The sequence below is a fragment of the Pseudophryne corroboree genome, chromosome 1, assembly GCF_028390025.1.
Source record: "Pseudophryne corroboree isolate aPseCor3 chromosome 1, aPseCor3.hap2, whole genome shotgun sequence".
NCBI classification, from domain to species: Eukaryota; Metazoa; Chordata; class Amphibia; order Anura; family Myobatrachidae; genus Pseudophryne; species Pseudophryne corroboree.
The window spans coordinates 970,679,822-970,706,985 of record NC_086444.1 but is presented as its reverse complement, the minus strand read 5'-3'; the positions used below and the strand labels follow the sequence as shown (position 1 = coordinate 970,706,985).

The window sequence follows — 27,164 nt, the reverse complement described above, 5'->3', positions numbered from 1 at the left end:
ACCCGCTGTACAGCGCATCTCCATAACGGTAGAGGTGAGATGCTAACCAGTAAACACTAAAACAGTACTGAATAAAATTACCACTCTACCCATACATTAATGTACTCAGGCAGCACGTAGCATATATGAACTTGTAGTTTACTGTATTATGCAAATATATCCGTTATAGTAAGTCCACAGGATCCACAGGATAACATTGCGATATGATGACGCAACAGCGGATTTGCATCAAACGGTAAAAGCTTTCGGCCTCCCAGCATGCAATGGGCCCGTACATATATCCCTTGCCTCCTGGCTCAGGCAAATCGGTTGTTTTCCAAAGCTCAAGGCAGGAGCATCATAGAGAGCCCTAATCAAGCGAGAAGAACACATATGCACACTCTTCTATACAAGAAGGAAGAGGTTAGTTAGTGAAAGGATCCTCAAATCAGGTGGGTCAGGGTGGGATCCATGTGGATCCTTTGGACTTAGGAGAAATATCGTTATCAATGGTAAGTTTTACCATAAGGAATATTTCTCCGGCAGGGTCCACAGGGTATCCACAGGATAACATTGTGATGTCCCAAAGCAATTTAGTGGTGGGGACGCTCCTGATTGGACAGGAGAATCTTTCGCCCGAATTAAGCGTCCTGAGAGGAAAAGGTATCAAAGGCATAATGTCTAATGAATGTGTTAATGGAAGACCATGTAGCTGCCTTACATATCTGTTCTGCTGAAGCACCACGTTGTGCTGCCCATGACGGACCTACCTTACGAGTAGAATGAGCAGAGACATTAGCCGGGACAGGTAGATCAGCTTGGGAATATGCTTCTGAAATCGTCATCCGAAGCCACCTTGCCAGTGTCTGCTTATCAGCAGGCCATCCTCTCTTGTGAAATCCGTAGAGAAAGAAGAGAGTGTCTGTCTTTCTGATGGCACTGGTGCGATCCACGTAGATCCTTAAGGCACAGACTACGTCCAATGATGCATCTCCCGCAGAAAGGTCCGGCCCCTGGAAGGCGGAGACTACAATTTCTTCGTTAAGGTGGAATTTAGACACCACCATAGGAAGATACACAGATTTGGTTCTAAGAACCGCTCTATTTGGATAAAAAAATCAGAAATGGAGGACGACATAATAATGCCCCTAAATCTGAAACTCTTCCAGCTGAAGCAATGGCCAGTAGAAAGAGAACTTTAGCTGTCAACCATTTAAGATCCACTCTTTTAAGTGGTTCAAATGGGGCAACCTGAAGGGCCTTTAGGACTAAACTTATGTCCCAAGGCACTGTAGGAGGAAAAAAGGAGGCTGAATGTGCAGCATTCCCTGTAGGCTAGCAATTTTCTTTTGAAACCATACAGTCCGTGCTGACACTTGCTCTCTCAAGGAAGCCACCCATAAACCTTTACTCAAGGAAGCCACCCGTAAACCTTTATCCATTCCTGCCTGAAGGAATGCTAAGATTCTGGAAACTCTGAAAGACCTAGGGTCAAACTTCCGATCACTGCATCCTTGAATATAGGCCTGCCATATTCGGTGACATGCGAGCTGAGGAAGGTTTCCTTGCTCTGAGCAAAGTTTGAATTACCTGTTGTGAGAATCCTCTTGGCTTCAGGATGGAAGTCTCAAGAGCCACGCCGTCAAAGACAGTCGATCCAGGTGTTTGTGATAACAAGGACCTTGAGACAGTAGATCTGGTCGTTGAGGGAGTAGGAATGGAGCATCCATCGACAGCCTCTGCAGATCTGTGTACCAATGTCTTCTGGGCCAAGCCATAGCTATTAGTATCACGGCACCCCTTGCTTGTTTTGTCTTTCGCGTCACCCTGGGTAACAGGGCGATTGGTGGAAACACATAGGCCAGATGAAAGTCCCATCTCACTGACAGGGCATCCACAAAGATCGCTTTGGGATCCTTTGCTCTTGACCCGTATGCAGGAACTTTGTTGTTCTGATGGGAAGCCATGAGATCTATCTCCGGTAACCCCCACTTGTCTACCAGGGTTTGGAAGACCTCAGGGTGTAAAGCCCCTTCGTTTGCTTGAATGGTGTGTGGACTAAGAAAATCCGCATCCCAGTTTAGGACTCCCGGAACGAACACTGCGGACATGGCTGAATGATGAAGTTCTGCCCACTTTAACGTGTGACTTACCTCCTTCATTGCTTTCTGGCTGTGAGTTCCTCCCTGATGGTTGAGGTACGCTACTGCCGTTGCATTATCCAAGTGGATCTGAACTGGTTTCCCCTGAAGAATGTCCTTTGTCTGAATCAGTGCCATGTATATGGCCTGAAGTTCCAAAATATTTATTGGCAGGCAACTTTCTTCCTTGGTCCACTGCCCCTGGAAACAACTCCTTCTTGACACAGCTCCCCAGCCCTGAAGGCTGGCATCCGTTGTCAGAATTTAACAATTTGATATCCAAAAGGGTCTCCCTTTGTCCAGATTGGATGTCTGTAGCCACCAGGCTAATAACCTCCTTACTTCCAGAATAAGGACCATAGTCTGGTTTTTATTGTCTGATGAAAACCATTCCACTTGGCAAGGATCAGACGTTGAAGAGGCCTCAAGTGAAACTGAGCATACTCCACCATGTCGAATGTTGACACCATAAATCTCATCACACGCATTGCTGTGTGAATGGATACCTTTCGACTGTGTAGCAGCTCCAGAATCCTTGACTGAACTTTGGATATTTTGTTCAGAGGTAAGGTTGCTCTCTGAAGGATCGAATCCAATACAGCCCCCAAATGAGTCATCCATTATGACGGAACCAGAAACGACTTTGCCCACTTTATGAGCCAACCGTGTTTTTGAAGACAAAATATTGTCTGTTGCAGATGACACAGAAGCAATTCCTGAGATTGTGCCAGGATTAATAGGTCGTCGAGGTATCAAAAAAATCCTTATCCCCTGCTGACGGAGATAATCTGCCATTACCACCATAATCTTGGTGAATACTCTGGGTGCTGTGGCCAGTCCAAATGGAAGGACCTTGAACTGAAAATGCTGTTGGAGGATAGCAAACCTGAGATAGGATGGGACAGTGCTATAGGGAAATGTAGGTAAGCATCCTGGATATCCAGGGATACCATAAAATCCCCTGGCTCCATGGCCAAAATTATGGAACATAAAGTCTCCATATGAAACAGAGGCACCCAAATGTACTTGTCCAGCACTTTGAGATTGAGTATGGGCCGGAACGATCCATTTTGCTTCTGTACTAGAAACAGGTTGGAATAAAAACCCTGTCCTCATTGCGTAGGAGGAACTGGGATGATTACTCCTGACTGAAGCAATTTCTGAACTGCCTCTTGCAAAGCCCTGGCCTTCGTTTCCACTGAAGACGGGCTGGTACTGCTTCTTGAAAGCAAACGCATAAACGTGAGATACAGCTTCTTGCACCCAGGCATCTGTGGTAGACTGCTGCCAGATCTGTGCAAACTGAAGAAGTCGGCTTCCCACCCTGGGGTCCCCCAGGTGGAGGGCCGCACCATCAGGCTGATGGCTTATCTTCTGATTTGGAAGCCGGTCCTCTGGTAGCCAAATGCTTTTTAGTCTTACCGGACTTGTTGTATTGGGACTGTTTGCCATCACCTTTTCCTTTTCTTTGAGACCGAAAGGGACGAAAAGCTGAAAATCTAGGCCCTCATTCCGAGTTGTTCGCTCGCAAGGCGATTTTAGCAGAGTTACACACGCTAAGCCGCCGCCTACTGGGAGTGAATCTTAGCTTCTTAAAATTGCGAACGATGTATTCGCAATATTGCGATTACAAACTACTTAGCAGTTTCAGAGTAGCTTCAGACTTACTCGGCATCTGCGATCAGTTCACTGCTTGTCGTTCCTGGTTTGACGTCATAAACACACCCAGCGTTCGCCCAGACACTCCTCCGTTTCTCCAGCCACTCCCGCGTTTTTTCCGGAAACGGTAGCGTTTTCATCCACACGCCCATAAAACGCCGTGTTTCCGCCCAGTAACACCCATTTCCTGTCAATCACACTACGATCGCCGGAGCGAAGAAAAAGCCGTGAGTAAAAAAACTATCTTCATAGCAAAATTACTTGGCGCAGTCGCAGTGCGAACATTGCGCATGCGTACTAAGCAGAAAAACGCTGCAATGCGAAGAAAATTACAGAGCGAACAACTCGGAATGAGGGCCCTAGTCTTGAATTTGTGTGTGGAAGAAAATTTCACTTTCTTGTAGTCAGCTTCTGACTCCAAAATAGTGCATAATTCTTTACCAAAAAGAATATCTCCAGTAAAAGGCAAAGACTCCAGAACCTTCTTGGATTCTGAATCAGCTTTCCATGTACGTAGCCAAACCGCTCTGCAAGCGGCTACTGCTGAAGCTGATGCCTGAGAGGCAATTGTACCCATATCCAAGGCTGCATCTTCCATAAACATCGCCGCCTGTTTGATATGTGCAATATGGGACTTTTGCTCTCTAGATGTCATTGAAAGATCCTCCTCCAATGCATCAGTCCAGGCAAACACTGCTTTCGCCATCCAGGCTGAAGCCATGGCTGATCTTATGATTGCCCCAGACAAGGAAAAAAATGTTTTTTTTTAGAAAACCATCAAGTCTCCTATCCGTGACATAATTTAATGATGTTGAAGGCAGAGGTAATGTAGATTTTCGCACCAATCGAAAGACATGCATATCTACTTTGGGAGCCGCCTCCCTCTTTAAACAGTCCCCAGCTGGAAGAGGATAATTGGAATTCCTCCTAAGTCTTCATCCTCCGATGAATCCTCATCTGAAACAAGTGTAGACTGTGAAGATGTTGTTTCATGTCTATGTGATTTACTTACCACTGGATGTAATAAACCCCAGGTGGAAGGTTGCATGTAAGGGTTAACTTATCCCTGGTATAGGAGCTAGCATTATCCGCTCAGCTATACTGGATAATGTCTGTGCAAAAGTAGCCCATGGGGGATCCACTTGCACCTGTGTCTGCCTTGGATTTTTCAAGAGACTTTGTGCGTAAATTGTTTTAGCTTTTACCAAACCATTCTGAACCAGATCCTGAGAGTATAACCGAGCTTTGCAGGGCAAACATGACATGAGTGTTGGTGCTGATGTGAGTGTATTTTCCTCACCCTTGTCGCTCTTAGACATGATAAATAATCACACACTTGTACACTGTTAACTACACAATTTGTGACTGTAATATAGGATTTAACTGTATTCAGTCGCACAGCGAAAGAAAACAACAATAGTTACTGCATTAGCTTATATAGGATTTAACCGTATTCAGTCGCACAACGAAAGAAAACAACAGCAACAGCTATCAAACTCATATGCATCAGGCACTTATCTAACTATTCGTACTCAAAGGTAGATAGAGACTTAGTGCTATATTACCCGACTCAGGAGAATGGAATACAGGGAGACTTACCCAGCTTCCGGGATCCATCAATACGTTAGCGAACGCTGAGTGGATCCAGACGCTAGTAGTGTACACACTCGCCCCGTGAACCTACAGTGAACACAGACGCCCAAGCGAACACTGACGCACCAGTCACACAGCGGCCTATGCTACGACTGGGTCCCCTTAGATACACAGCATCTCAGACGGAAGCAGGAAATCAGTTCATGGCGGGAAACTCGGAGGAAACTGGTCATGACCCGAGGGGAGGGACAACCAAGGGAGTGTCTGACTCCGCACTGCTGACATCAACCCTAGGGATCGAGGCCTCATACTACCCCTGGAGCCTATGATCCCTAGGGCATAGCACTGGTGCACCCTGTGTACGTGTTCCCCCTCTAAGCGGAACCGATGCCTTTCCTTCTCCCCGTGCTCCGGCCACAGCCTGGTTTACATCTGCTGGACTTGCTAGTACATCCGACACAGATGCCCGCCGAAACGGCACTGTACTCGTGGGTAAGCGCTGTCGCGACCCGGCGGGTAGTTGTTGGAGCGACTCTTTCTAAGGTACGTATAAGACACTTTTTTAGAAAGAAAGCTCACAAAAATAATAAGACTATAAAAATGAAATAAGAAAGCTTATGGCTTCTAAAAAAACAGCAGCCCTCTTGACCATGGTCCGGCTCCTGCCGCAACAAACAAAAAACTGATTTGCCTGAGCCAGGAGGCGGGGATATATGGACGGGCCCATTGCATGCTGGGAGGCCGAAAGCTTTGACCGTTTGGTGTAAATCTGCTGTTGCGCCATAATATCCCAATGTTATCCTGTGGATAACCTGTAGACCCTGCCGGAGAAAAAATGATTTATACTTAGCAGAAGAAAACTATGGGCCAGATACAGAGATGTACTGTACACTAATGACACTGCATCTGCAATCCCGTACACAGCGGAAGTACAAAACATATTAATACTGCTGCCGCCGACTTGAAATTCATTGAGGCACCCATGGGCGGCATTACAAATCCAAGCCACAGTGTACAACTACCAGCGGTGATTGCAGATCCTTACATAATCAACTCCCTGGTTACATAACCTTATGGCCATGCAGAATGGCAGTGGGAACCAAAATGCTTGCGCCTGCGTTTTTGTCGCAACTTCCTGAAACCTCCCCCAAACGATCCCTGACTGTCAATCACTTTGCAAATAAATCCTCTCTGCCCGTGACATCGCTAAGGTACCTTAGCAGGGGTGACACAGAAAGTTTACCAATAATCTCTCAGCTCTGTAAATATCGACACAGTGGAGTCAGACATTTTGTGGACTGAACCAATATTCATGAGAATGCATCTATTCACTCAGAACTAGTGACATCCTCGATGCATAAGACACAAATTACTACTGAATAAACGGCTGCCTAAAATGTCTGTTTCTGCTGTAGTCAGGTTATGGGTCCACTCTGAGTTTTCCAGTTATGCATCTTTCTGATCTACAGTACTTTGTATCTCCTCTCATTCCTAACACCGGTACTAGATCATGAATTGTATCTTCTGCTCTTTTATCACATACACAGATTCCCATAAAGGGTAGTGTCATATGCATTTCTCTTTCCTTCATCTGGGGGACACTTCTTTACTATGGGGTTAGTGAGGTTTGAGGAGCCAGCAATTTTTAGGGACTATAAGCTCCTCCCCTCAAACCCCTTCCTCAGATTTTCATTAAGTTGCTTGGTATATTTTCTATATATTTTTTGTATGGGTCATAACCCTGTTCCCACTCTGAAGGTGTCTAGTGGCCTCAGACCATTCTGCTACAGTACCTCAGACTTCCTCTTTACCCAGGAGTCAGAAATTCTGGCTGCAGTAGTGGGGTAACTCTCTGTACATAGGGCTTGAATACTGTGATTGTGTTCTTTCTCCTTACTAGAATTTATGTTTAATTATCTGGAAAAGGGAGTAATTCTGTGTGTATCTAGCCAGGGTAAATCTGATTCGCAGTCAGGTGGGTCAGATAATAATGTGTTTTGGTGGTATTTTTCCCTGACTGAAAACCTAGTTATTACACAGCTGACAGTCATTACAGAGCTGTCAGATGGCAGAAACCAGTCCAGCCTGCTAGTGAAAGGGGGAAGGATCTAGGGCAATGGCCTCTTCTCTCACCCTACTAATGGGTACAGCATTAGAGTAGCTGATCCCAGTGCCTACTCTTAACCAAGAGAGTAACGCGATGTGGTAAGACATCAGGCTGATCAAGACAGCCCAAGAGTTTCTGCAAATGGAACAGTCCAACACCTGAAAAGAGGATCTGCTGATGCCTGCTATAAAGCTCCTGTCTTACCACTCCTCTTAAGAGCTGGAAGCCTGAGATAAGTATCTGACAAAAATTTTATTTTTTGTTTCCAGATATTTACGTGTTTTGCCTGTATGTATGTATGTATGGTATATACTCAGTATTAAACTTTGATTAGGGGAATTTTCTCCTTATTTTGATATTGGTTAACATGTTTGAATGTTTTTGGTGGAGGAAAAAGTTTGTACAGGTTGTCATGCTAAATTACTATGTAGTGCAGGCTGCTGTGCTATTTGCGAAAGTGCCTGCAATTTCTGGCTGCGGAGGGTCCGCAACCTCTACAAGAGGAACAACTGTGGCTTTTCTATAGCTTTTGTTGTAGACAAATGGGGAGAATTTCTTTTGGCTGAAAAGAAATTGTGGTCTATTTTTTTTCATGAGCGAAGGCTTATAGGAAGTTGTGAAAATGTCTCTTCATTACGATTATTGCCATCATGGGGGTATATTTACTAAGGTCCCGATTTTGACCGAGATGCCGTTTTTTCTTCAAAGTGTCATCTCGGTAATTTACTAAGCAAAAATCACGGCAGTGATGAGGGCATTCGTAATATTTTGGAAGTCCTAGGAAAAAATCCAGAATCAATACACCATCGGTCAAATACGCCTGCAATTTGGTAGAAATCGGGAATTTACTAAAAAGTGCAAAACACAAACACTGCCGACAATTGCCAAACACTGCCGTGCTAAAATACAAATCGTGAAAAAGTGCTAAAAAAAACCAGACCTGCTTTTTTATCCCGTGTTTGTATAGGCATGCACGGATCCATGAGATCCGTGCATGTTTTTCAGTGGGAAGGGGGGGGGGAAATGTTATAAATAAAAAAAAAAAAAAATGTGTGGGGTCCCCCCTCCTAAACCAAACCAGCCTCGGGCTCTTTGAGCCGGCCCTGGTTGCAAAAATATGGGTAAAAAATGGACAGGGGTTCCCCCATATTTAAGCAACCAGCACCGGGCTCTGCGCCTGGTCCTGGTTCCAAAAATACGGGGAACAAAAAGAGTAGGGGTCCTCCGTATTTTTGAAACCAGCACCGGGCTCCACTAGCTGGACAGATAATGCCACAGCCAGGGGTCACTTTTATACAGTGCCTTGCGGCCGTGGCATCAAATATCCAACTAGTCACCCCTGGCCGGGGTACCCTGGGGGAGTGGGGACCCCTTCAATCAAGGGGTCCCCCCCCCCAGCCACCCAAGGGCCAGGGGTGAAGCCCGAGGCTGTCCCCCCCCCATCCAATGGGCTGCGGATGGGGGGCTGATAGCCTTTGTTCAAAGTGTTTGATATTGTTTTTAGTAGCAGTACTACAAGGCCCAGCAAGCCTCCCCCGCAAGCTGGTACTTGGAGAACCACAAGTACCAGCATGCGGCGCAAAAACGGGCCCGCTGGTACCTGTAGTACTACTACTAAAAAAATACCCCAATAAAGATATTACACACACACCTTGAAAGTATAACTTTAATACATACATGCACACCAACATACATACATACTTACCTATGTTCACACGCAGGTCGGTCCTCTTCTCCAGTAGAATCCATGGTGTACCTGTAGAAAAAATTATACTCACATAATCCATGGTTGAAGGCTCCTCTGCTTGTAATCCTTTTGTAATCCACGTACTTGAAAAAATAAAAAAACGGATACCCGACCACGAACTGAAAGGGGACCCATGTTTTCACATGGGACCCCTTTCCCCGAATTCCAGAAACCCCCTCTGACTGATGTCTAAGTGGGTTTCTTCAGCCAATCAGGGAGCGCCACGTTTGGCACCCTCCTGATCGGCTGTGTGCTCCTGTACTGTATGACAGGCGGCACACGGCAGTGTTACAATGTAGCGCCTATGCGCTCCATTGTAACCAATGGTGGGAACTTTCAGGTCAGCGGTTGACCGAGAGTGACCTCACCGCTGACCTGAAAGTTCCCACCATTGGTTACAATGGAGCGCATAGGCGCTACATTGTAACACTGCCGTGTGCCGCCTGTCATACAGTACAGGAGCACACAGCCGATCAGGAGGGTGCCAAACGTGGCGCTCCCTGATTGGCTGAAGAAACTCACTTAGACATCAGTCAGAGGGGGTTTCTGGCATTCGGGGAAAGGGGTCCCATGTGAAAACATGGGTCCCCTTTCAGTTCGTGGTCGGGTATCCGTTTGTTTATTTTTTCAAGTACGTGGATTACAAAAGGATTACAAGCAGAGGAGCCCTCTACACTGGATTACAAGCAGAGGAGCCTTCAACCATGGATTATGTGAGTAGGATTTTTTCTACAGGTACACCATGGATTCTACTGGAGAAGAGGACCGACCTGCGTGGGAACATAGGTAAGTATGTGTATATGGAGGTGTGCATGTATGTATTAAAGTTATACTTTCAAGGTGTGTGAGTGATGTCTTTATTGGGGTATTTTTTTAGTAGTAGTACTAAAGGTACCAGCGGGCCCGTTTTTCCGCCGCATGCTGGTACTTGTGGTTCTCCAAGTACCAGCTTGCGGGGGAGGCTTGCTGGGCCTTGTAGTACTGCTACTAAAAACAATATCAAACACTTTGAACAAAGGCTATCAGCCCCCCATCCGCAGCCCATTGGATGGGGGGGGACAGCCTCGGGCTTCACCCCTGGCCCTTGGGTGGCTGGGGGGGGGGACCCCTTGATTGAAGGGGTCCCCACTCCCCCAGGGTACCCCGGCCAGGGGTGACTAGTTGGATATTTGATGCCACGGCCGCAAGGCACTGTATAAAAGTGACCCCTGGCTGTGGCATTATCTGTCCAGCTAGTGGAGCCCGGTGCTGGTTTCAAAAATACGGGGGACCCCTACTCTTTTTTTGTTCCCCGTATTTTTGGAACCAGGACCAGGCGCAGAGCCCGATGCTGGTTGTTTAAATATGGGGGAACCCCTGTCCATTTTTTACCCATATTTCTGCAACCAGGATCGGCTCAAAGAGCCCGAGGCTGGTTTGCCTTAGGAGGGGGGACCCCACGCAATTTTTTTTTTACATTTAATCTTTTAAATCTTTTACATTTAATCTTTTTTTTTTTTTTTTAACAAAGTGCACAATGAAGCCCAGCACGGATCTCTCAGATCCGGGCGAGATTCATTGTATTAAAGTCGGCAGTGTTTTACAAGTCACTCACGTAAAACACTGCCAAAAAAACCGAATGACATCGACATCGGAAAACCCGAAAATGCAGAATACGGCAGCTTAGTAAATTAGTCGTAATCAATTCAAAAAGTTGCATATTTACACTTTCGATGTCATTCGTGATTGAACTTTGACCTCAAATGGGAAAATACGAATCTTAGTAAATATACCCCATGGTGAGAGGAGTACTTCAAAGGCTAAACCTGGAGGAGAGAAACTTCGTTTGCATCCTTTCTTCAGGTTGTCAAGCTAAATTACCTAACAGCACATGCTTATTGTGGGCTGCTTATGAGGACATCCGCAATCCACTTCTGGTTGCGGAGGTCACTGCCAGTCCTGTGAAGCAATCCAGTGTTATATAGATTCATCTTAGATTTGACTGTCTAAATATGTTGGTCCATTCAGAGTAGCAGACTCACAGTTGACAAAGATGGACTATGGATAGGCCATCTTCGGCCAGGGTAATGGAAAGGACTTAAGTTTGGAGAAAGGAAATCTTTCTTCGATAAAATTGTGCCTGCAGCCACACCACACTGAACATGCCTAATCTTATCTGATATTGGAAGCTGTGCAGTGTTAAGGGGGGTACACACGGAGAGATCCGTGTTTAGAATCTAAGCAATCTGACTAGATTGCTTAGATTTTAAGCACGGATCTGTTGTGTGTATGCCCCCAGTGATAGCGCTATTGCCGGTGCTAGATTGAGCCTGCATGCAGGCTCAATCTAGCGGGTCGCTCACTTCAGCGCTGTGTGAAGTGAGCGGCCTCTACCGTCGTTGCCCACCCCCATCGCTCAGCACATCGCACTGTGCTGAGCGGGGGGAGAGATGTGTGCTGAGCGGTCTGTGTTAAGATCGCTCAGCACACATCTCTCCCGTCAGTACTGGCCTTTAGGCCTGGTTAGTACTTGGATGGGGGTCTACATGGTAATACCAGGTGCTGTAGATACTGGTTTTAGTGGAGGCAGAGTTATGGAGACAACATTCTTATTTTATAATTGTCTGAGAAGGATCCAGTATCCTTAATAATAGTACAGGTGTTTAGAGACAGATGACCTAGTCAAATCAGTGTGAAAGGTCTTGAATCTTAGGGACTTTTTGATAATCATGTAAATCCAGGTGATTTCCATCATCTTCACAATGTTCAGAAGTGTATCTGAATCATGATTTAATTCTGATAGCGGTTCCTTGTGGCCTTCGACGGACGGAGACCCTGAAACGTGGTGGCGAATGGGAACATATGCTGGGGGAGGGATTTAAAAGTGGGTAAGACCCTAAATTGTGTTTTATTGTGATGTGTAAGGTCCTGATAACAGGGCGGATGCCCTGATACTGGTTGTCAGTTTAATACATTACGATGTTGTCCTTGAGTGCAGTTTGTTTTCAGACTACTGTACATGGTATTCATCTCTTCCGAGCACCTGAGTAAATTGATTAATATAGGAGGTCCACCAACCCTTGACCCTTACAGAAGGTGGACTTGAAGTGGATAACTTGAATACAAGAGTGTCAGAATTAGAAGCTTATCTTGAAAAGCTCTATTCTTAGGGCACATGGATAGTGATATACACTGCCTGTTGTCTATTCTTAAAGGAGTGTCATTTCTCATTAATCATGAACCAGATATAAACAACTTTTTGCTAAATCAGCAAAACATGAGATTAGAGTCAGTGTTCATGTTAGACATGGTACACAAGTATGTACCTGAGAGGTCAACCAGAAAAACTGATTGATACTTTAATGACCCTAATGTAAGAAATTGGCCGGCTTCCAGGAGGGCTCTGCCCAGATGGATCAGGCCCGCAATTCAACAGGGCTGAATTATCTATTCCATCTTGCTCGGTTGGTACTTTATGAGCCCACGGTAAAGAGTTTCATGGAACAGTTATGCAAAAGAGTAAAGTGACCTCGGTTCATACCTTTACTGGGTTTTTATACATTCATGATTTTTCATCCAGAAGTGCTGTTTTCTTGGATGCAAAGTATTGAGTTAAGATAAGACCGAACACACCCTCCCATAGAGGCAGCTTTTCTTCACTTCCCTGGTAAGAAGTGTAGCCCAAATGAAGGAAAGAGAAAACAAGATTATTTGATACTTAACAGTTAAATTACTTTCTATGAGTTCATCTGTGGGACACTTTGGGTCCCTACCTTGTTGGTTGTGCATATGAGTAGGATGCAGTAGGTTATTTAAGGTTCCTTAAGTTCAAACTGAAAAATTGGTTGAAGGGGAGAAGCCTAAAAAGGCTACCCTAAAAGGTTATCTAATTGAGTGCTAGCTCCTCTACCCATACTAAACCCATGGTAAAGAAGTGCCATCCAGATGAAGTCAGAAAGAGAGTTAACTGGTTCTGTAAGTACCACAAAATCTTGTTTTTAGCATGACGCTGGTAACATTTGAAGTTATAATTACAACTTGTCCCTGAAAAAAATCAGATTTTACTTACCAGTAAATCTATTTCTCGTAGTCCGTAGTGGATGCTGGGGACTCCGTAAGGACCATGGGGATAGACGGGCTCCGCAGGAGACATGGGCACTTTAAGAAAGAATTTAGATTCTGGTGTGCTCTGGCTCCTCCCTCTATGTCCCTCCTCCAGACCTCAGTTAGAGAAACTGTGCCCAGAAGAGCTGACAGTACAAGGAAAGGATTTTGGGAATCCAGGGTAAGACTCATACCAGCCACACCAATCACACCGTATAACTTGTGATAACTTTACCCAGTTAACAGTATGAACAATCACAGAGCATCAGATAAACTCTGATGCAACTATAACATAACCCTTATTTAAGCAATAACTATATACAAGCATTGCAGAAGAAATCCGCACTTGGGACGGGCGCCCAGCATCCACTACGGACTACGAGAAATAGATTTACCGGTAAGTAAAATCTTATTTTCTCTAACGTCCTAGTAAATGCTGGGGACTCCGTAAGGACCATGGGGATTATACCAAAGCTCCCAAACGGGCGGGAGAGTGCGGATGACTCTGCAGCACCGAATGAGCAAACACAAGGTCCTCCTCAGCCAGGGTATCAAATTTGTAGAACCTTGCAAAGGTGTTTGAACCTGACCAAGTAGCCGCTCGGCAAAGCTGTACTGCCGAGACCCCTCGGGCAACCGCCCAAGAAGAGCCCACCTTCCTTGTGGAATGGGCCTTAACTGATTTAGGCAGCGGCAACCCAGCCGCAGAATGAGCCTGCTGAATCGTGTTACAGATCCAGCGAGCAATAGTTTGCTTTGAAGCAGGCGCCCCAAGCTTGTTGGAAACATACAGGATAAACAAAGATTCTGTTTTCCAGACCTTAGCCGTTCTGGCTACATAAACCTTCAAAGCCCCGACCACATCCAGCGACTCGGAATCCTCCAAGTCAGTAGTAGCCACAGGCACCACAATAGGTTGGTTTATATGAAAGGATGAAACCACTTTCGGCAGAAATTGTGGGCGGGTCCACAATTCTGCTCTATCCGCATGGAAAACCAGATAAGGGCTTTTATGTGACAAAGCCGCCAATTCTGACACACGCCTAGCCGAAGCCAAGGCTAATAGCATGACCACCTTCCACGTGAGATATTTTACTTTCACCGTTTTGAGTGGTTCAATCCAGTGTGATTTCAGGAAACTCAACACCACGTTAAGATCCCAAGGTGCCACTGGAGGCACAAAAGGGGGCTGAATATGCAGCACTCCCTTTACAAACGTCTGAACTTCAGGCAGAGAAGCCAGTTCTTTTTGAAAGAAAATGGATAAGGCCGAAATCTGAACCTTAATGGAACCCAATTTAAGGCCCAAAGTCACTCCCGACTGTAGGAAGTGAAGGAAAAGGCCCAGCTGGAATTCCTCCGTAGGGGCATTCCTGGCCTCACACCAAGCCACATATTTTTGCCATATACGGTGATAATGTTGAGCCGTCACATCCTTCCTAGTCTCTATCAGCGTAGGAATGACCTCATCCGGAATGCCTTTTTCTGCTAGAATCCGGCGTTCAACCGCCATGCCGTCAAACGCAGCCGCGGTAAGTCTTGGAACAGACAGGGCCCCTGTTGCACAAGTCCTGTCCTAGAGGCAAAGGCCACGGGTCCTCTGTGAGCATTTCTTGCAGATCTGGATACCAAGTCCTTCTTGGCCAATCCGGAACAAAGATTATTGTTCTCACTCCTCTTTTCCTTATGATTCTCAGCACCTTGGGTATGAGAGGAAGAGGAGGAAATACATAGACCGACGGGAACACCCACGGTGTCACCAGTGCGTCCACAGCTATCGCCTGAGGGTCTCTTGACCTGGCGCAATATCTCTGTAGCTTTTTGTTGAGGCGGGATGCCATCATGTCCACCTGTGGCAGTTCCCACCGACTTGCAATCTGCATGAAGACTTCTTTATGAAGTCCCCACTCTCCCGGGTGGAGGACGTGCCTGCTGAGGAAGTCTGCTTCCCAGTTGTCCACTCCCGGAATGAACACTGCTGACAGTGCGCTTACGTGATTCTCCGCCCAGCGAAGAATTCTGGTGGCTTCTACCATCGCCACCCTGCTCCTTGTGCCGCCTTGGCGGTTTACATGAGCTACTGCGGTGATATTGTCTGACTGAATCAGAACCGGTTGGTCGCGAAGCAGGGACTCCGCTTGACGTAGGGCGTTGTATATGGCCCTTAGTTCCAGGATATTGATGTGAAGGCAAGTCTCCTGACTTGACCACAGCCCTTGGAAATTTCTTCCCTGTGTGACTGCCCCCCACCCTCGGAGGCTTGCATCCGTGGTCACCAGGACCCAGTCCTGAATGCCGAATCTGCGACCTTCGAGAAGGTGAGCACTCTGCAGCCACAACAGGAGAGACACCCTGGCCCTGGGCGATAGGGTGATTAACCGATGCATCTGAAGATGTGATCCTGACCACTTGTCCAGTAAGTCCCATTGGAAGGTCCTCGCATGGAACCTGCCGAAGGGAATGGCCTCGTATGATGCCACCATCCTTCCCAGGACTCGAGTGCAGTGATGCACTGACACCTGTTTTGGTTTTAATAGATTCCTGACCAGTGTCACGAGCTCCTGAGCTCTTTCTATCGGGAGATAAACCCTTTTCTGGTCTGTGTCTAGGATCATGCCTAGGAGAGGCAGATGAGCTGTAGGAACCAACTGCGACTTTGGAATATATAGAATCCAGCCGTGTTGCCGTTACACTTCCAGAGAAAGTGATACGCTGTTCAGCAACTGCTCTCTTGATCTCGCTTTCATGAGGAGATCGTCCAAGTACGTGATAATAGTGACACCTTGCTTCCGCAGGAGCACCATCATTTCCGCCATTACCTTGGTGAATATTCTCGAGGCCGTGGAGAGACCAAACGGCAACGTCTGAAATTGGTAATGACAATCCCGTACCGCAATTCTGAGGTACGCCTGATGAGGTGGATAAATGGGGACATGAAGGTATGCATCCTTTATGTCCCGAGTCACCATAAAATCTCCCCCTTTCAGGCTTGCAATCACCGCTCTTAGCGATTCCATCTTGAACTTGAACCTTTTCAGGTATATGTTCAGGGACTTTAAATTCAATATGGGTCTTACCGAACCGTCTGGTTTCGGGACTACAACATGGTCGAATAATAACCCCCTCCTCATTGAGAAGGGGAACCTTGACCACCACCTGTTGAAGATACAATTTGTGAATTGCAGTTAACACTGTTTCCCTCTCGTGGGGGGAAGCCGGCAGGGCCGTCGGTGAGGGGGCATCTTCTCAAAGTCCAGCTTGTATCCCTGAGACACAATATCTATTGCCCAGGGATCTAACAGGGAGTGAACCCACTTGTGGCTGAACTTACGAAGGCGTGCCCCCACCGGGCCTAGCTCCGCCTGTGGAGCCCCAGCGACATGCGGTGGATTTTTGTAGAGGCCGGGGAGGACTTCTGTTCCTGGGAACTAGCTGTGTTGTGCAGCTTCTTTCCTCTGCCCCCGCCTCTGGCAAGAAAGGACGCACCTCGGACTTTCTTGTTTCTTTATTGGAAAGGCTGCATTTGATAATGTCGTGCTTTCCTAGGCTGTGCAGGAATATAAGGCAAAATAATAAGAATTTACTTACCGATAATTCTATTTCTCGTAGTCCGTAGTGGATGCTGGGGACTCCGTCAGGACCATGGGGATTAGCGGCTCCGCAGGAGACAGGGCACAAAAGTAAAAGCTTTAGGATCAGGTGGTGTGCACTGGCTCCTCCCCCTATGACCCTCCTCCAAGCCTCAGTTAGGATACTGTGCCCGGACGAGCGTACACAATAAGGAAGGATTTTGAATCCCGGGTAAGACTCATACCAGCCACACCAATCACACTGTACAACCTGTGATCTGAACCCAGTTAACAGCATGATAACAGCGGAGCCTCTGAAAAGATGGCTCACAACAATAATAACCCGATTTTTGTAACAATAACTATGTACAAGTATTGCAGACAATCCGCACTTGGGATGGGCGCCCAGCATCCACTACGGACTACGAGAAATAGAATTATCGGTAAGTAAATTCTTATTTTCTCTGACGTCCTAAGTGGATGCTGGGGACTCCGTCAGGACCATGGGGATTATACCAAAGCTCCCAAACGGGCGGGAGAGTGCGGATGACTCTGCAGCACCGAATGAGAGAACTCCAGGTCCTCCTCAGTCAGGGTGTGCCCCTGACCAAGTAGCTGCTCGGCAAAGTTGTAAAGCCGAGACCCCTCGGGCAGCCGCCCAAGATGAGCCCACCTTCCTTGTGGAATGGGCATTTACATATTTTGGCTGTGGCAGGCCTGCCACAGCATGTGCAAGCTGAATTGTACTACACATCCAACTAGCAATCGTCTGCTTAGAAGCAAGAGCACCCAGTTTATTGGGTGCATACAGGATAACAGCAAGTCAGTTTTCCTGACTCCAGCCGTCCTGGAAACCTATATTTTCAGGGCCCTGACAACATCTAGCAACTTGGAGTCCTCCAAGTCCCTAGTAGCCGCAGGTACCACAATAAGCTGGTTCAGGTGAAACACTGACACCACCTTAGGGAGAAACTGGGGACGAGTCTGCAGCTCTGCCCTGTCCGAATGGACAATCAGATATGGGCTTTTGTGAGACAAAGCCGCCAATTCTGACACTCGCCTGGCCGAGGCCAGGGCCAACAGCATGGTCACTTTCCATGTGAGATATTTCAAATCCACAGATTTGAGCGGTTTAAACCAATGTGATTTGAGGAATCCCAGAACTACGTTGAGATCCAACAGTGCCACTGGAGGCACAAAAGGGGGTTGCATATGCAGTACTCCCTTGACAAACTTCTGGACTTCAGGAACTGAAGCCAATTCTTTCTGGAAGAAAATCGACAGGGCCGAAATTTGAACCTTAATGGACCCCAATTTGAGGCCCATAGACACTCCTGTTTGCAGGAAATGCAGGAATCGACCGAGTTGAAATTTCTTCGTGGGGCCTTCCTGGCCTCACACCACGCAACATATTTTCGCCACATGTGGTGATAATGTTGTGCGGTCACCTCCTTCCTGGCTTTGACCAGGGTAGGAATGACCTCTTCCGGAATGCCTTTTTCCCTTAGGATCCGGCGTTCAACCGCCATGCCGTCAAACGCAGCCGCGGTAAGTCTTGGAACAGACATGGTACTTGCTGAAGCAAGTCCCTTCTTAGCGGCAGAGGCCATGAGTCCTCTGTGAGCATCTCTTGAAGTTCCAGGTACCAAGTCCTTCTTGGCCAATCCGGAGCCACGAGTATAGTTCTTACTCCTCTACGTCTTATAATTCTCAGTACCTTGGGTATGAGAAGCAGAGGAGGGAACACATACACTGACTGGTACACCCACGGTGTTACCAGAGCGTCCACAGCTATTGCCTGAGGGTCTCTTGACCTGGCGCAATACCTGTCCAGTTTTTTGTTCAGGCGGGACGCCATCATGTCCACCTTTGGTCTTTCCCAATGGTTCACAATCATGTGGAAGACTTCCCGATGAAATCCCCACTCTCCCGGGCGTCGGAATGAACACTGCTGACAGTGCTATCACCTGATTTTCCGCCCAGCGAAGAATCCTTGCAGTTTCTGCTATTGCCCTTCTGCTTCTTGTGCCGCCCTGTCTGTTTACGTGGGCGACTGCCGTGATGTTGTCCCACTGGATCAATACCGGCTGACCTTGAAGCAGAGGTCTTGCTAAGCTTAGAGCATTGTAACTTGCCCTTAGCTCCAGTATATTTATGTGGAGAGAATTCACCAGACTTGATCACACTCCCTGGAAATTTTTTCCCTGTGTGACTGCTCCCCAGCCTCTCAGGCTGGCATCCCTGGTCACCAGGACCCTTCCTGAATGCCGAATCTGCGGCCCATTAGTAGATGAGTACTTTGCAGCCACCGCAGAAGAAACACCCTTGTCCTTGGAGACAGGGTTATCCGCTGATGCATCTGAAGATGCGATCCGGACCATTTTTCCAGCAGATCCCACTGAAAAGTTCTTGCGTGAAAACTGCCGAATGGAATCGCTTCGAAAGAAGCCACCATTTTTCCCAGGACCCTTGTGCAATGATGCACTGACACTTTTCCTGGTTTTAGGAGGTTCCTGACTAGCTCGGATAACTCCCTGGCTTTCTTCTCCGGGAGAAACACCCTTTTCTGGACTGTGTCCAGAATCATCCCTAGGAACAGCCGATGTGTCGTCGGAAACAACTGCGGTTTTGGAATATTTAGAATCCACCCGTGCTGTCGTAGAACTACTTGAGATAGTGCTACTCCGACCTCCAACTGTTCTCTGGACCTTGCTCTTATCAGGAGGTCGTCCATTTTCTTTGAAGAAGAATCATCATTTCGGCCATTACCTTGGTAAAGACCCGGGGTGCCGTGGACAATCCAAACGGCAGCGTCTGAAACTGATAGTGACAGTTCTGTACCACGAACCTGAGGTACCCTTGGTGAGAAGGGCAAATTGGGACATGGAGGTAAGTATCCCTGATGTCCCGGGACACCCTATAGTCCCCTTCTTCCTGGTTCGCTATCACTGCTCTGAGTGACTCCATCTTGATTTGAACCTTTGTAAGTGTTCAAATATTTCAGATTTAGAATAGGTCTCACCGAGCCTTCTGGCTTCAGTACCACAACATAGTGTGGAATAATACCCCTTTCCTTGTTGTAGGAGGGGTACTTTGATTATCACCTGCTGGGAATACAGCTTGTGAATTGTTTCCAATACTGCCTCCCTGTCGGAGGGAGACGTTGGTAAAGCAGACTTCAGGAACCTGCGAGGGGGAAACGTCTCGACTTTCCAATCTGTACCCCTGGGATCCTACTTGTAGGATCCAGGGGTCCTGTACGGCCCCAGCGTCATGCTGAGAAACTTGGCAGAAGCGGTGGAGGCTTCTGTTCCTGGGAATGGGCTGCCTGCTGCAGTCTTCTTCCCTTTCCTCTATCCCTGGGCAGATATGACTGGCCTTTTGCCCGCTTGCCCTTATGGGGACGAAAGGACTGAGGCTGAAAAGACGGTGTCTTTTTCTGCAGAGATGTGACTTAGCGTAAAAACGGTGGATTTTCCAGCAGTTGCCGTGGCCACCAGGTCCGATGGACCGACCCCAAATAACTCCTCCCCTTTATACGGCAATACTTCTTTGTGCCGTTTGGAATCTGCATCACCTGACCACTGTCGTGTCCATAAACATCTTCTGGCAGATATGGACATCGCACTTACTCTTGATGCCAGAGTGCAAATATCCCTCTGTGCATCTCGTATATATAGAAATGCATCCTTTAAATGCTCTATAGTCAATAAAATACTGTCCCTGTCAAGGGTATCAATATTTTTAGTCAGGGAATCCGACCAAGCCACCCCAGCTCTGCACATCCAGGCTGAGGCGATCGCTGGTCGCAGTATAACACCAGTATGTGTGTATATACTTCTTAGGATATTTTCCAGCCTCCTATCAGTTGGCTCCTTGAGGACGGCCCTATCTGGAGACGGTACCGCCACTTGTTTTGATAAGCGTGTGAGCGCCTTATCCACCCTAAGGGGTGTTTCCCAACGCGCCCTAACTTCTGGCGGGAAAGGGTATACCGCCAATAATTTTCTATCGGGGGAAACCCACGCATCATCACACACTTCATTTAATTTATCTGATTCAGGAAAAACTACAGGTAGTTTTTTCACACCCCACATAATACCCTTTTTTGTGGTACTTGTAGTATCAGAAATATGTAACACCTCCTTCATTGCCCTTAACAAGTAACGTGTGGCCCTAAAGGAAAATACGTTTGTTTCTTCACCGTCGACACTGAAATCAGTGTCCGTGTCTGTGTCGACCGACTGAGGTAAATGGGCGTTTTAAAGCCCCTGACGGTGTTTGAGACGCCTGGACAGGTACTATTTTGTTTGCCGGCCGTCTCTGTTGACATTATCACGTAATTCCTTGAATAAGCCATCCATTCCGGTGTCGACTCCCTAGAGAGTGACATCACCATTACAGGCAATTGCTCCGCCTCCTCACCAACATCGTCCTCATACATGTCGACACACACGTACCGACACACAGCACACACACAGGGAATGCTCTGATAGAGGACAGGACCCCACTAGCCCTTTGGGGAGACAGAGGGAGAGTTTGCCAGCACACACCAAAAACGCTATAATTATACAGGGACAACCTTTATATAAGTGTTTTTCCCTTATAGCATTTTAATATATATAGTCATATCGCCAAATAAGTGCCCCCCCTCTCTGTTTTAACCCTGTTTCTGTAGTGCAGTGCAGGGGAGAGCCTGGGAGCCTTCCCACCAGCATTTCTGTGAGGGAAAATGGCGCTGTGTGCTGAGGAGAATAGGCCCCGCCCCCTTTTCGGCGGGCTTCTTCTCCCGTTTTTCTGAGACCTGGCAGGGGTTAAATACATCCATATAGCCCCCAGGGGCTATATGTGATGTATTTTTAGCCAGAATAAGGTACTATCATTGCTGCCCAGGGCGCCCCCCCCAGCGCCCTGCACCCTCAGTGACCGCTGCTATGAAGTGTGCTGACAACAATGGCGCACAGCTGCAGTGCTGTGCACTACCTTATGAAGACTGAAAAGTCTTCTGCCGCCGGTTTCTGGACCTCTTCACTTTTCGGCATCTGCAAGGGGGTCGGCGGCGCGGCTCCGGGACGAACCCCAGGGTGAGACCTGTGTTCCGACTCCCTCTGGAGCTAATGGTGTCCAGTAGCCTAAGAAGCCAATCCATCCTGCACGCAGGTGAGTTCACTTCTCTCCCCTAAGTCCCTTGATGCAGTGAGCCTGTTGCCAGCAGGACTCACTGAAAATAAAAAACCTAACAAAACTTTTACTCTAAGCAGCTCTTTAGGAGAGCCACCTAGATTGCACCCTTCTCGGCCGGGCACAAAAATCTAACTGAGGCTTGGAGGAGGGTCATAGGGGGAGGAGCCAGTGCACACCACCTGATCCTAAAGCTTTTACTTTTGTGCCCTGTCTCCTGCGGAGCCGCTAATCCCCATGGTCCTGACGGAGTCCCCAGCATCCACTTAGGACGTCAGAGAAATCAGAATTACCAGCTATAGCTGTGGAGACCAGGTCCGAGAACCCTTCTCCACACAATCTTCAGCCTTCCATATGCCTCTTGAGTCGGCATCATCTGTCCATTGCATATTCTACAGGACACGTCAAGCAGAAATCGACATAGCTTTGACTCTAGGACCCAGTATACTCATGTCTCTTTGGGCATGTTTTATATATACATATCTCTTAAGACAGCATCTTTAATATATATATATATATCTCTATATATACATATATATCTATATACATACTAGGGTCTCAATCTCTGCTGATAAGGTACCTGTCCACGCTGCCACAGCGCTATAAACCCATGCCGACACAATCGCCGGTCTGAGTAGTGTACCAGAAAGTGCACGCTATCTGCAGGATCCCTGAGAATAGCTTGACACCCTAGGGGAAGATTCCCATCATATCCTGGCCCTAGTGGGGAAAGGATACTGCCTGAGAATTCTTTGTGGGAAACTGCAGTCTCTTGTCTGGAGATTCCCGCTCTTTTTCATCATGAGAGGAGGGAAATTTACCTCAGCTTTCTTCCCCTTAAACATGTGTACCCTTGTGTCAGGGACAGATGAGTCATCAGTGATATGCAAATCATCTTTTATTACAAAAATCATATATTGAATACTTTTCTGCCATTTTGGCTGTAACTTTGCATTATCGTAGTCGACACTGGAGTCCAACTCCGTGTCGATATCAGTGTCTATTATTTTGGATAGTGAGCATTGAGAGACTCTGAAGGTCTCTGCGACATAGGGACAGACATGGGTAGATTTGCTGTCTGTTCTCTAATCTTTTGTGCAATAAATTCACCTTAGCACTTAATTACACATATCCAAACAGGTGTCGGCGTTGTCGACGGAGACACCCTCTCACACACATATTTGCTCCATCTCCTCCTTAGGGGAGCCTTTTACCTCAGACATGTCGACACACACGTACCGACACACCACACACTCAGGGAATGCTCATCTGAAGACAATTCCCCCATAAGGCCCTTTGGAGAGACAGAGAGAGAGTATGCCAGCACACACCCCAGCGCTATTAACCCAGGAATAACACAGTAACTTAATGTTAACCCAGTAGCTGCTGTTTATATTGATTTTTGCGCCTAATTATGTGCCCCCCCTCTTTTTACCCTCTTCTACCGTGTAACTGCAGGGGAGAGACTGGGGAGCTTCCTCTCAGCGGTGCTGTGGAGAAAAAACATGGCGCTGGTGAGTGCTGAGGAAGAAGCCCTGCCCCCTCGACGGCGGGCTTCTGTCCCGCTTTCATGTACAATTTTGGCGGGGGCTCATACATATATACAGTGCCCAACTGTATATTATGCAAACTTTTGCCAAAGAGGTCTATAATTGCTGCCCAGGGCGCCCCCCCTGCGCCCTGCACCCTTACAGTGACCGGAGTATGTGGGTGTAGTGTGGGAGCAATGGCGCACAGCTGCAGTGCTGTGCGCTACCTCATATGAAGACTGGAGTCTTCTGCCGCCGATTTCGAAGTCTTCTTGCTTCTTTCACCCGGCTTCTGTCTTCCGGCTTTGCGAGGGGGACGGCGGCGCGGCTCCGGGATCGGACGACAAAGGGTGAGATCCTGTGTACGATCCCTCAGGAGCTAATGGTGTCCAGTAGCCTAAGAAGCAGGACCTATCTTCAGAGAGTAGGGCTGCTTCTCTCCCCTCAGTCCCACGATGCAGGGAGTCTGTTGCCAGCAGAGCTCCCTGAAAATAAAAAACCTAACAAAATACTTTCTTATAGCAAGCTCAGGAGAGCTCACTAAGTAGCACCCAGCTCGTCCGGGCACAGATTCAAACTGAGGTCTGGAGGAGGGACATAGAGGGAGGAGCCAGAGCACACCAGAATCTAAATTCTTTCTTAAAGTGCCCATGTCTCCTGCGGAGCCCGTCTATCCCCATGGTCCTTACGGAGTCCCCAGCATCCACTAGGACGTTAGAGAAAGTAATTTGCTGAAAGCCAATGGTATGTAATGTACAGTAATGTATGCAAGTACAATATGTAATGTCCTTCAGATTAGATATACAACATATTGATGGGCCGCAAATAATGTAATCCACTATACTGTACATATTGTTTTAAAAGCTTCTGGGGAGAGTTTGCAGTCATTTGCTGACCTGTACAATTATTTGTATTAGTAATATAAGGACATGAATAGAGCCTTGGTAACACAAGTACTGTAACTTATAACAAGCAGGGATCAGCTTTTCTCCACCTTCTCAGAAAGAAGACTTAATTAATTGGTTAGTACCAGCAATAACATACAGTATATGTACCTTCCTGCAATCCTCCTTCTTGCTTGCAATTTCTTGAATTTCATCCATCTTTTTCTTTTGTTCCAATTTCTGCTTCATTTCATTCTGTTTTGTTTCTTTCTTCTTTTCAGTTTTCCAGGCCATAAAAGCGGCCATGGCTTCTTCTTTTTTCATTGTGCTCTCCTGAAAAGACAAATCTAACAGTAAGTACAACCCTTTCATCACTAGTGCGCCAAGTCTAACTACTGTAGTATAGCTCTCTATTGGCACAATGAGTGCGATCAGATCCGTTTTGGCCTGCTTTGTCTTCTTACTGCAGGACAATTGTTTGTAGCACCATATAAGTAGCCCCACAAGAATAATGCATTGTTATACTAAGACTTTCAAGGCTTCTGGGAAAAATAAGAATTTACTCACCGGTAATTCTATTTCTCGTAGTCCGTAGTGGATGCTGGGTACTCCGTAAGGACCATGGGGAATAGACGGGCTCCGCAGGAGACTGGGCACTCTTTAAAGAAAGATTAGGTACTACATCTGGTGTGCACTGGCTCCTCCCTCTATGCCCCTCCTCCAGACCTCAGTTAGGGAAACTGTGCCCGGAAGAGCTGACATTACTAGGAAAGGAAAAATATGGTAAATTGCTGCGCTTGGATAAAAGCTGCTTTCTTAAAAGATGAATTTGTTTTTTTTGGATTGAAAGCGCTAATTGTGAAAACATTAAAAAAAAGGGTATATCTGGAAGGGGGATTGGAAAATTATGTAAATGACTGATAAGCGGTACCTGTAAAAAGAAAATTGTTAGTAAAATAATGTTTACACTCTTTTGAGTGAATTTGTAAGGAGTAACCCGTGCAGTTAATAGGAGTCACGGTTGTCCTACCTGTCCCTGCGCTAGTTTTTCCGGACCTGCTGGTGAGCACTGCGGCTCTGATCCTAGGTGCAGTGGATGGTTGCGTCTAGTCCCGCTGCGTCCAGCGGGGCTGTGTGCGCACTGATGTTCTCCGGCTCCCGTGACCGCTGACTGCGGGTGATGTTGCGGCCGATGTCCTGGCCGTGCAGCGGGGTTATTTTCTCCTTGCTGAACAGTCTCCAACGCGTTTCATGCAGATGCACTTTTTCGAGGAGGAATGAAAAGTTTTTTATTTGGCTTCTAATTTATATTAAAAAATACCGGGACTTCCGCCCGGAGGTGACATCATTTTTGGTGGGAACCTCATGTCAGGCTTTCCACATAAAATAGAGGCTACAAAGAGCCATCCTTAAATAAAAACAAAAATTATATAATTTTTTATTTATGATAAAAGAAAAATAATATAACAGGTGTTTTATAGGTACCGCTCTTTGATAATTTGGACTTTTGAAGTAAATGATTTTCTTTATTTTTTGTGTTTATCTGATAAATACTAGATCTTTTATTAGTTGTTTTTAACTGATGATGGCTAAAAATTTTTTTGGGTGTTGGTTATTATATTGAATGGAGATCATTTTTTTCTTAAAAAGGGGTTCAATTCGAATTCAATGTTCAGGCCTTTCGGTGCCATGGTTTTCAAGTCAAAAATCCACCTTGTTTCCACCATTTTAAGTTCTTCAGAGATATTGCCTCCTCTCCAGTTGGCGTATATTTTTCTGATCACCAAGAATTTCGTTCCTTCTGGGTTTTTATTATGGACTTCAAGGTAGTGTTTGGAAACATTGTGCGTGGATAGTCCTTTTTTTATGTTGTTTATGTGTTCGGCAAATCTAATTTTTGCTTTTCTTTTTGTCTGACCGATGTATTGGAGATTGCAGGGGCATTGTAGGAGATAAATTACTCCCTCTGTATCACAGCTCAACATTTGATTAATGGAATAAGTTTTTCCTGTTGTTGTGGATGAAAAGTTTGTTATTTTTCTTGTTGTTCTGTTGCTTATCATACAAGCTTTGCAATTTAGGCATTGTCTGAAGCCTTTGTTGCCGGGGTCACAGTTCTTTTTACTTTGCTGATGTAAATGACTTTTCACGATTGTCTGTTTGATTGTTTGGGCTTTTCGGTAGATAATTCTTGGTTGTTCAGGTAGTAGGTGTTTCAGTGTTTCATCCAGTTGTAAAATTGGCCAATGTTTCCGTATCATTTTTTCCACTATTGCTGTATTGCTGTTGTATTGGGTAATGAAGGGTATTTGGATGGGATTTTCCTTTTTGTTCTTGTACTGTATAAGGTCCTTTCTATCGGTTTGTTTCAGTCTTTCAATATGATTTTGAATTTCCGTCTGTGAGTAACCCTTTTCTATGAAATTGTTTTTTATATGTTCACTTTGTATGAGAAATGTTGCTTCATCTGTACAATTCCTTCGTAATCTTTGGATTTGACCCCCTGGGATGTTTTTGATCCACTTTCTGTGGTGATTGCTGTGGGTGGGGAGTGTGTTGTTCCCATTAACTTCTTTAAAATGTGTTCTGGTTTTTATTTTTTGATGCTCGATATATATTTCGAGGTCTAGAAAGATTACTTGTTGTCGACTAATTGTTGTGGTGAAGGCTAGATTCAGTTGGTTGTTGTTTA

At 46.4% G+C, this 27,164-nt stretch overlaps 1 protein-coding gene across 4 annotated transcripts in view; it reads right to left on the bottom strand.

Annotated features, from left to right (window-relative positions):
• MAP9 (microtubule associated protein 9) overlaps positions 1-27,164 on the bottom strand; it is a 379,878-nt gene that overhangs the window by 8,449 nt on the left and 344,265 nt on the right. For all 4 annotated transcript variants that reach the window (XM_063920498.1, XM_063920497.1, XM_063920499.1 and 1 more), the window contains one exon: positions 24,644-24,805. In XM_063920498.1, coding sequence (XP_063776568.1) covers positions 24,644-24,805 — 162 coding nt within the window. The remainder of the gene's footprint in view (positions 1-24,643; positions 24,806-27,164) is intronic.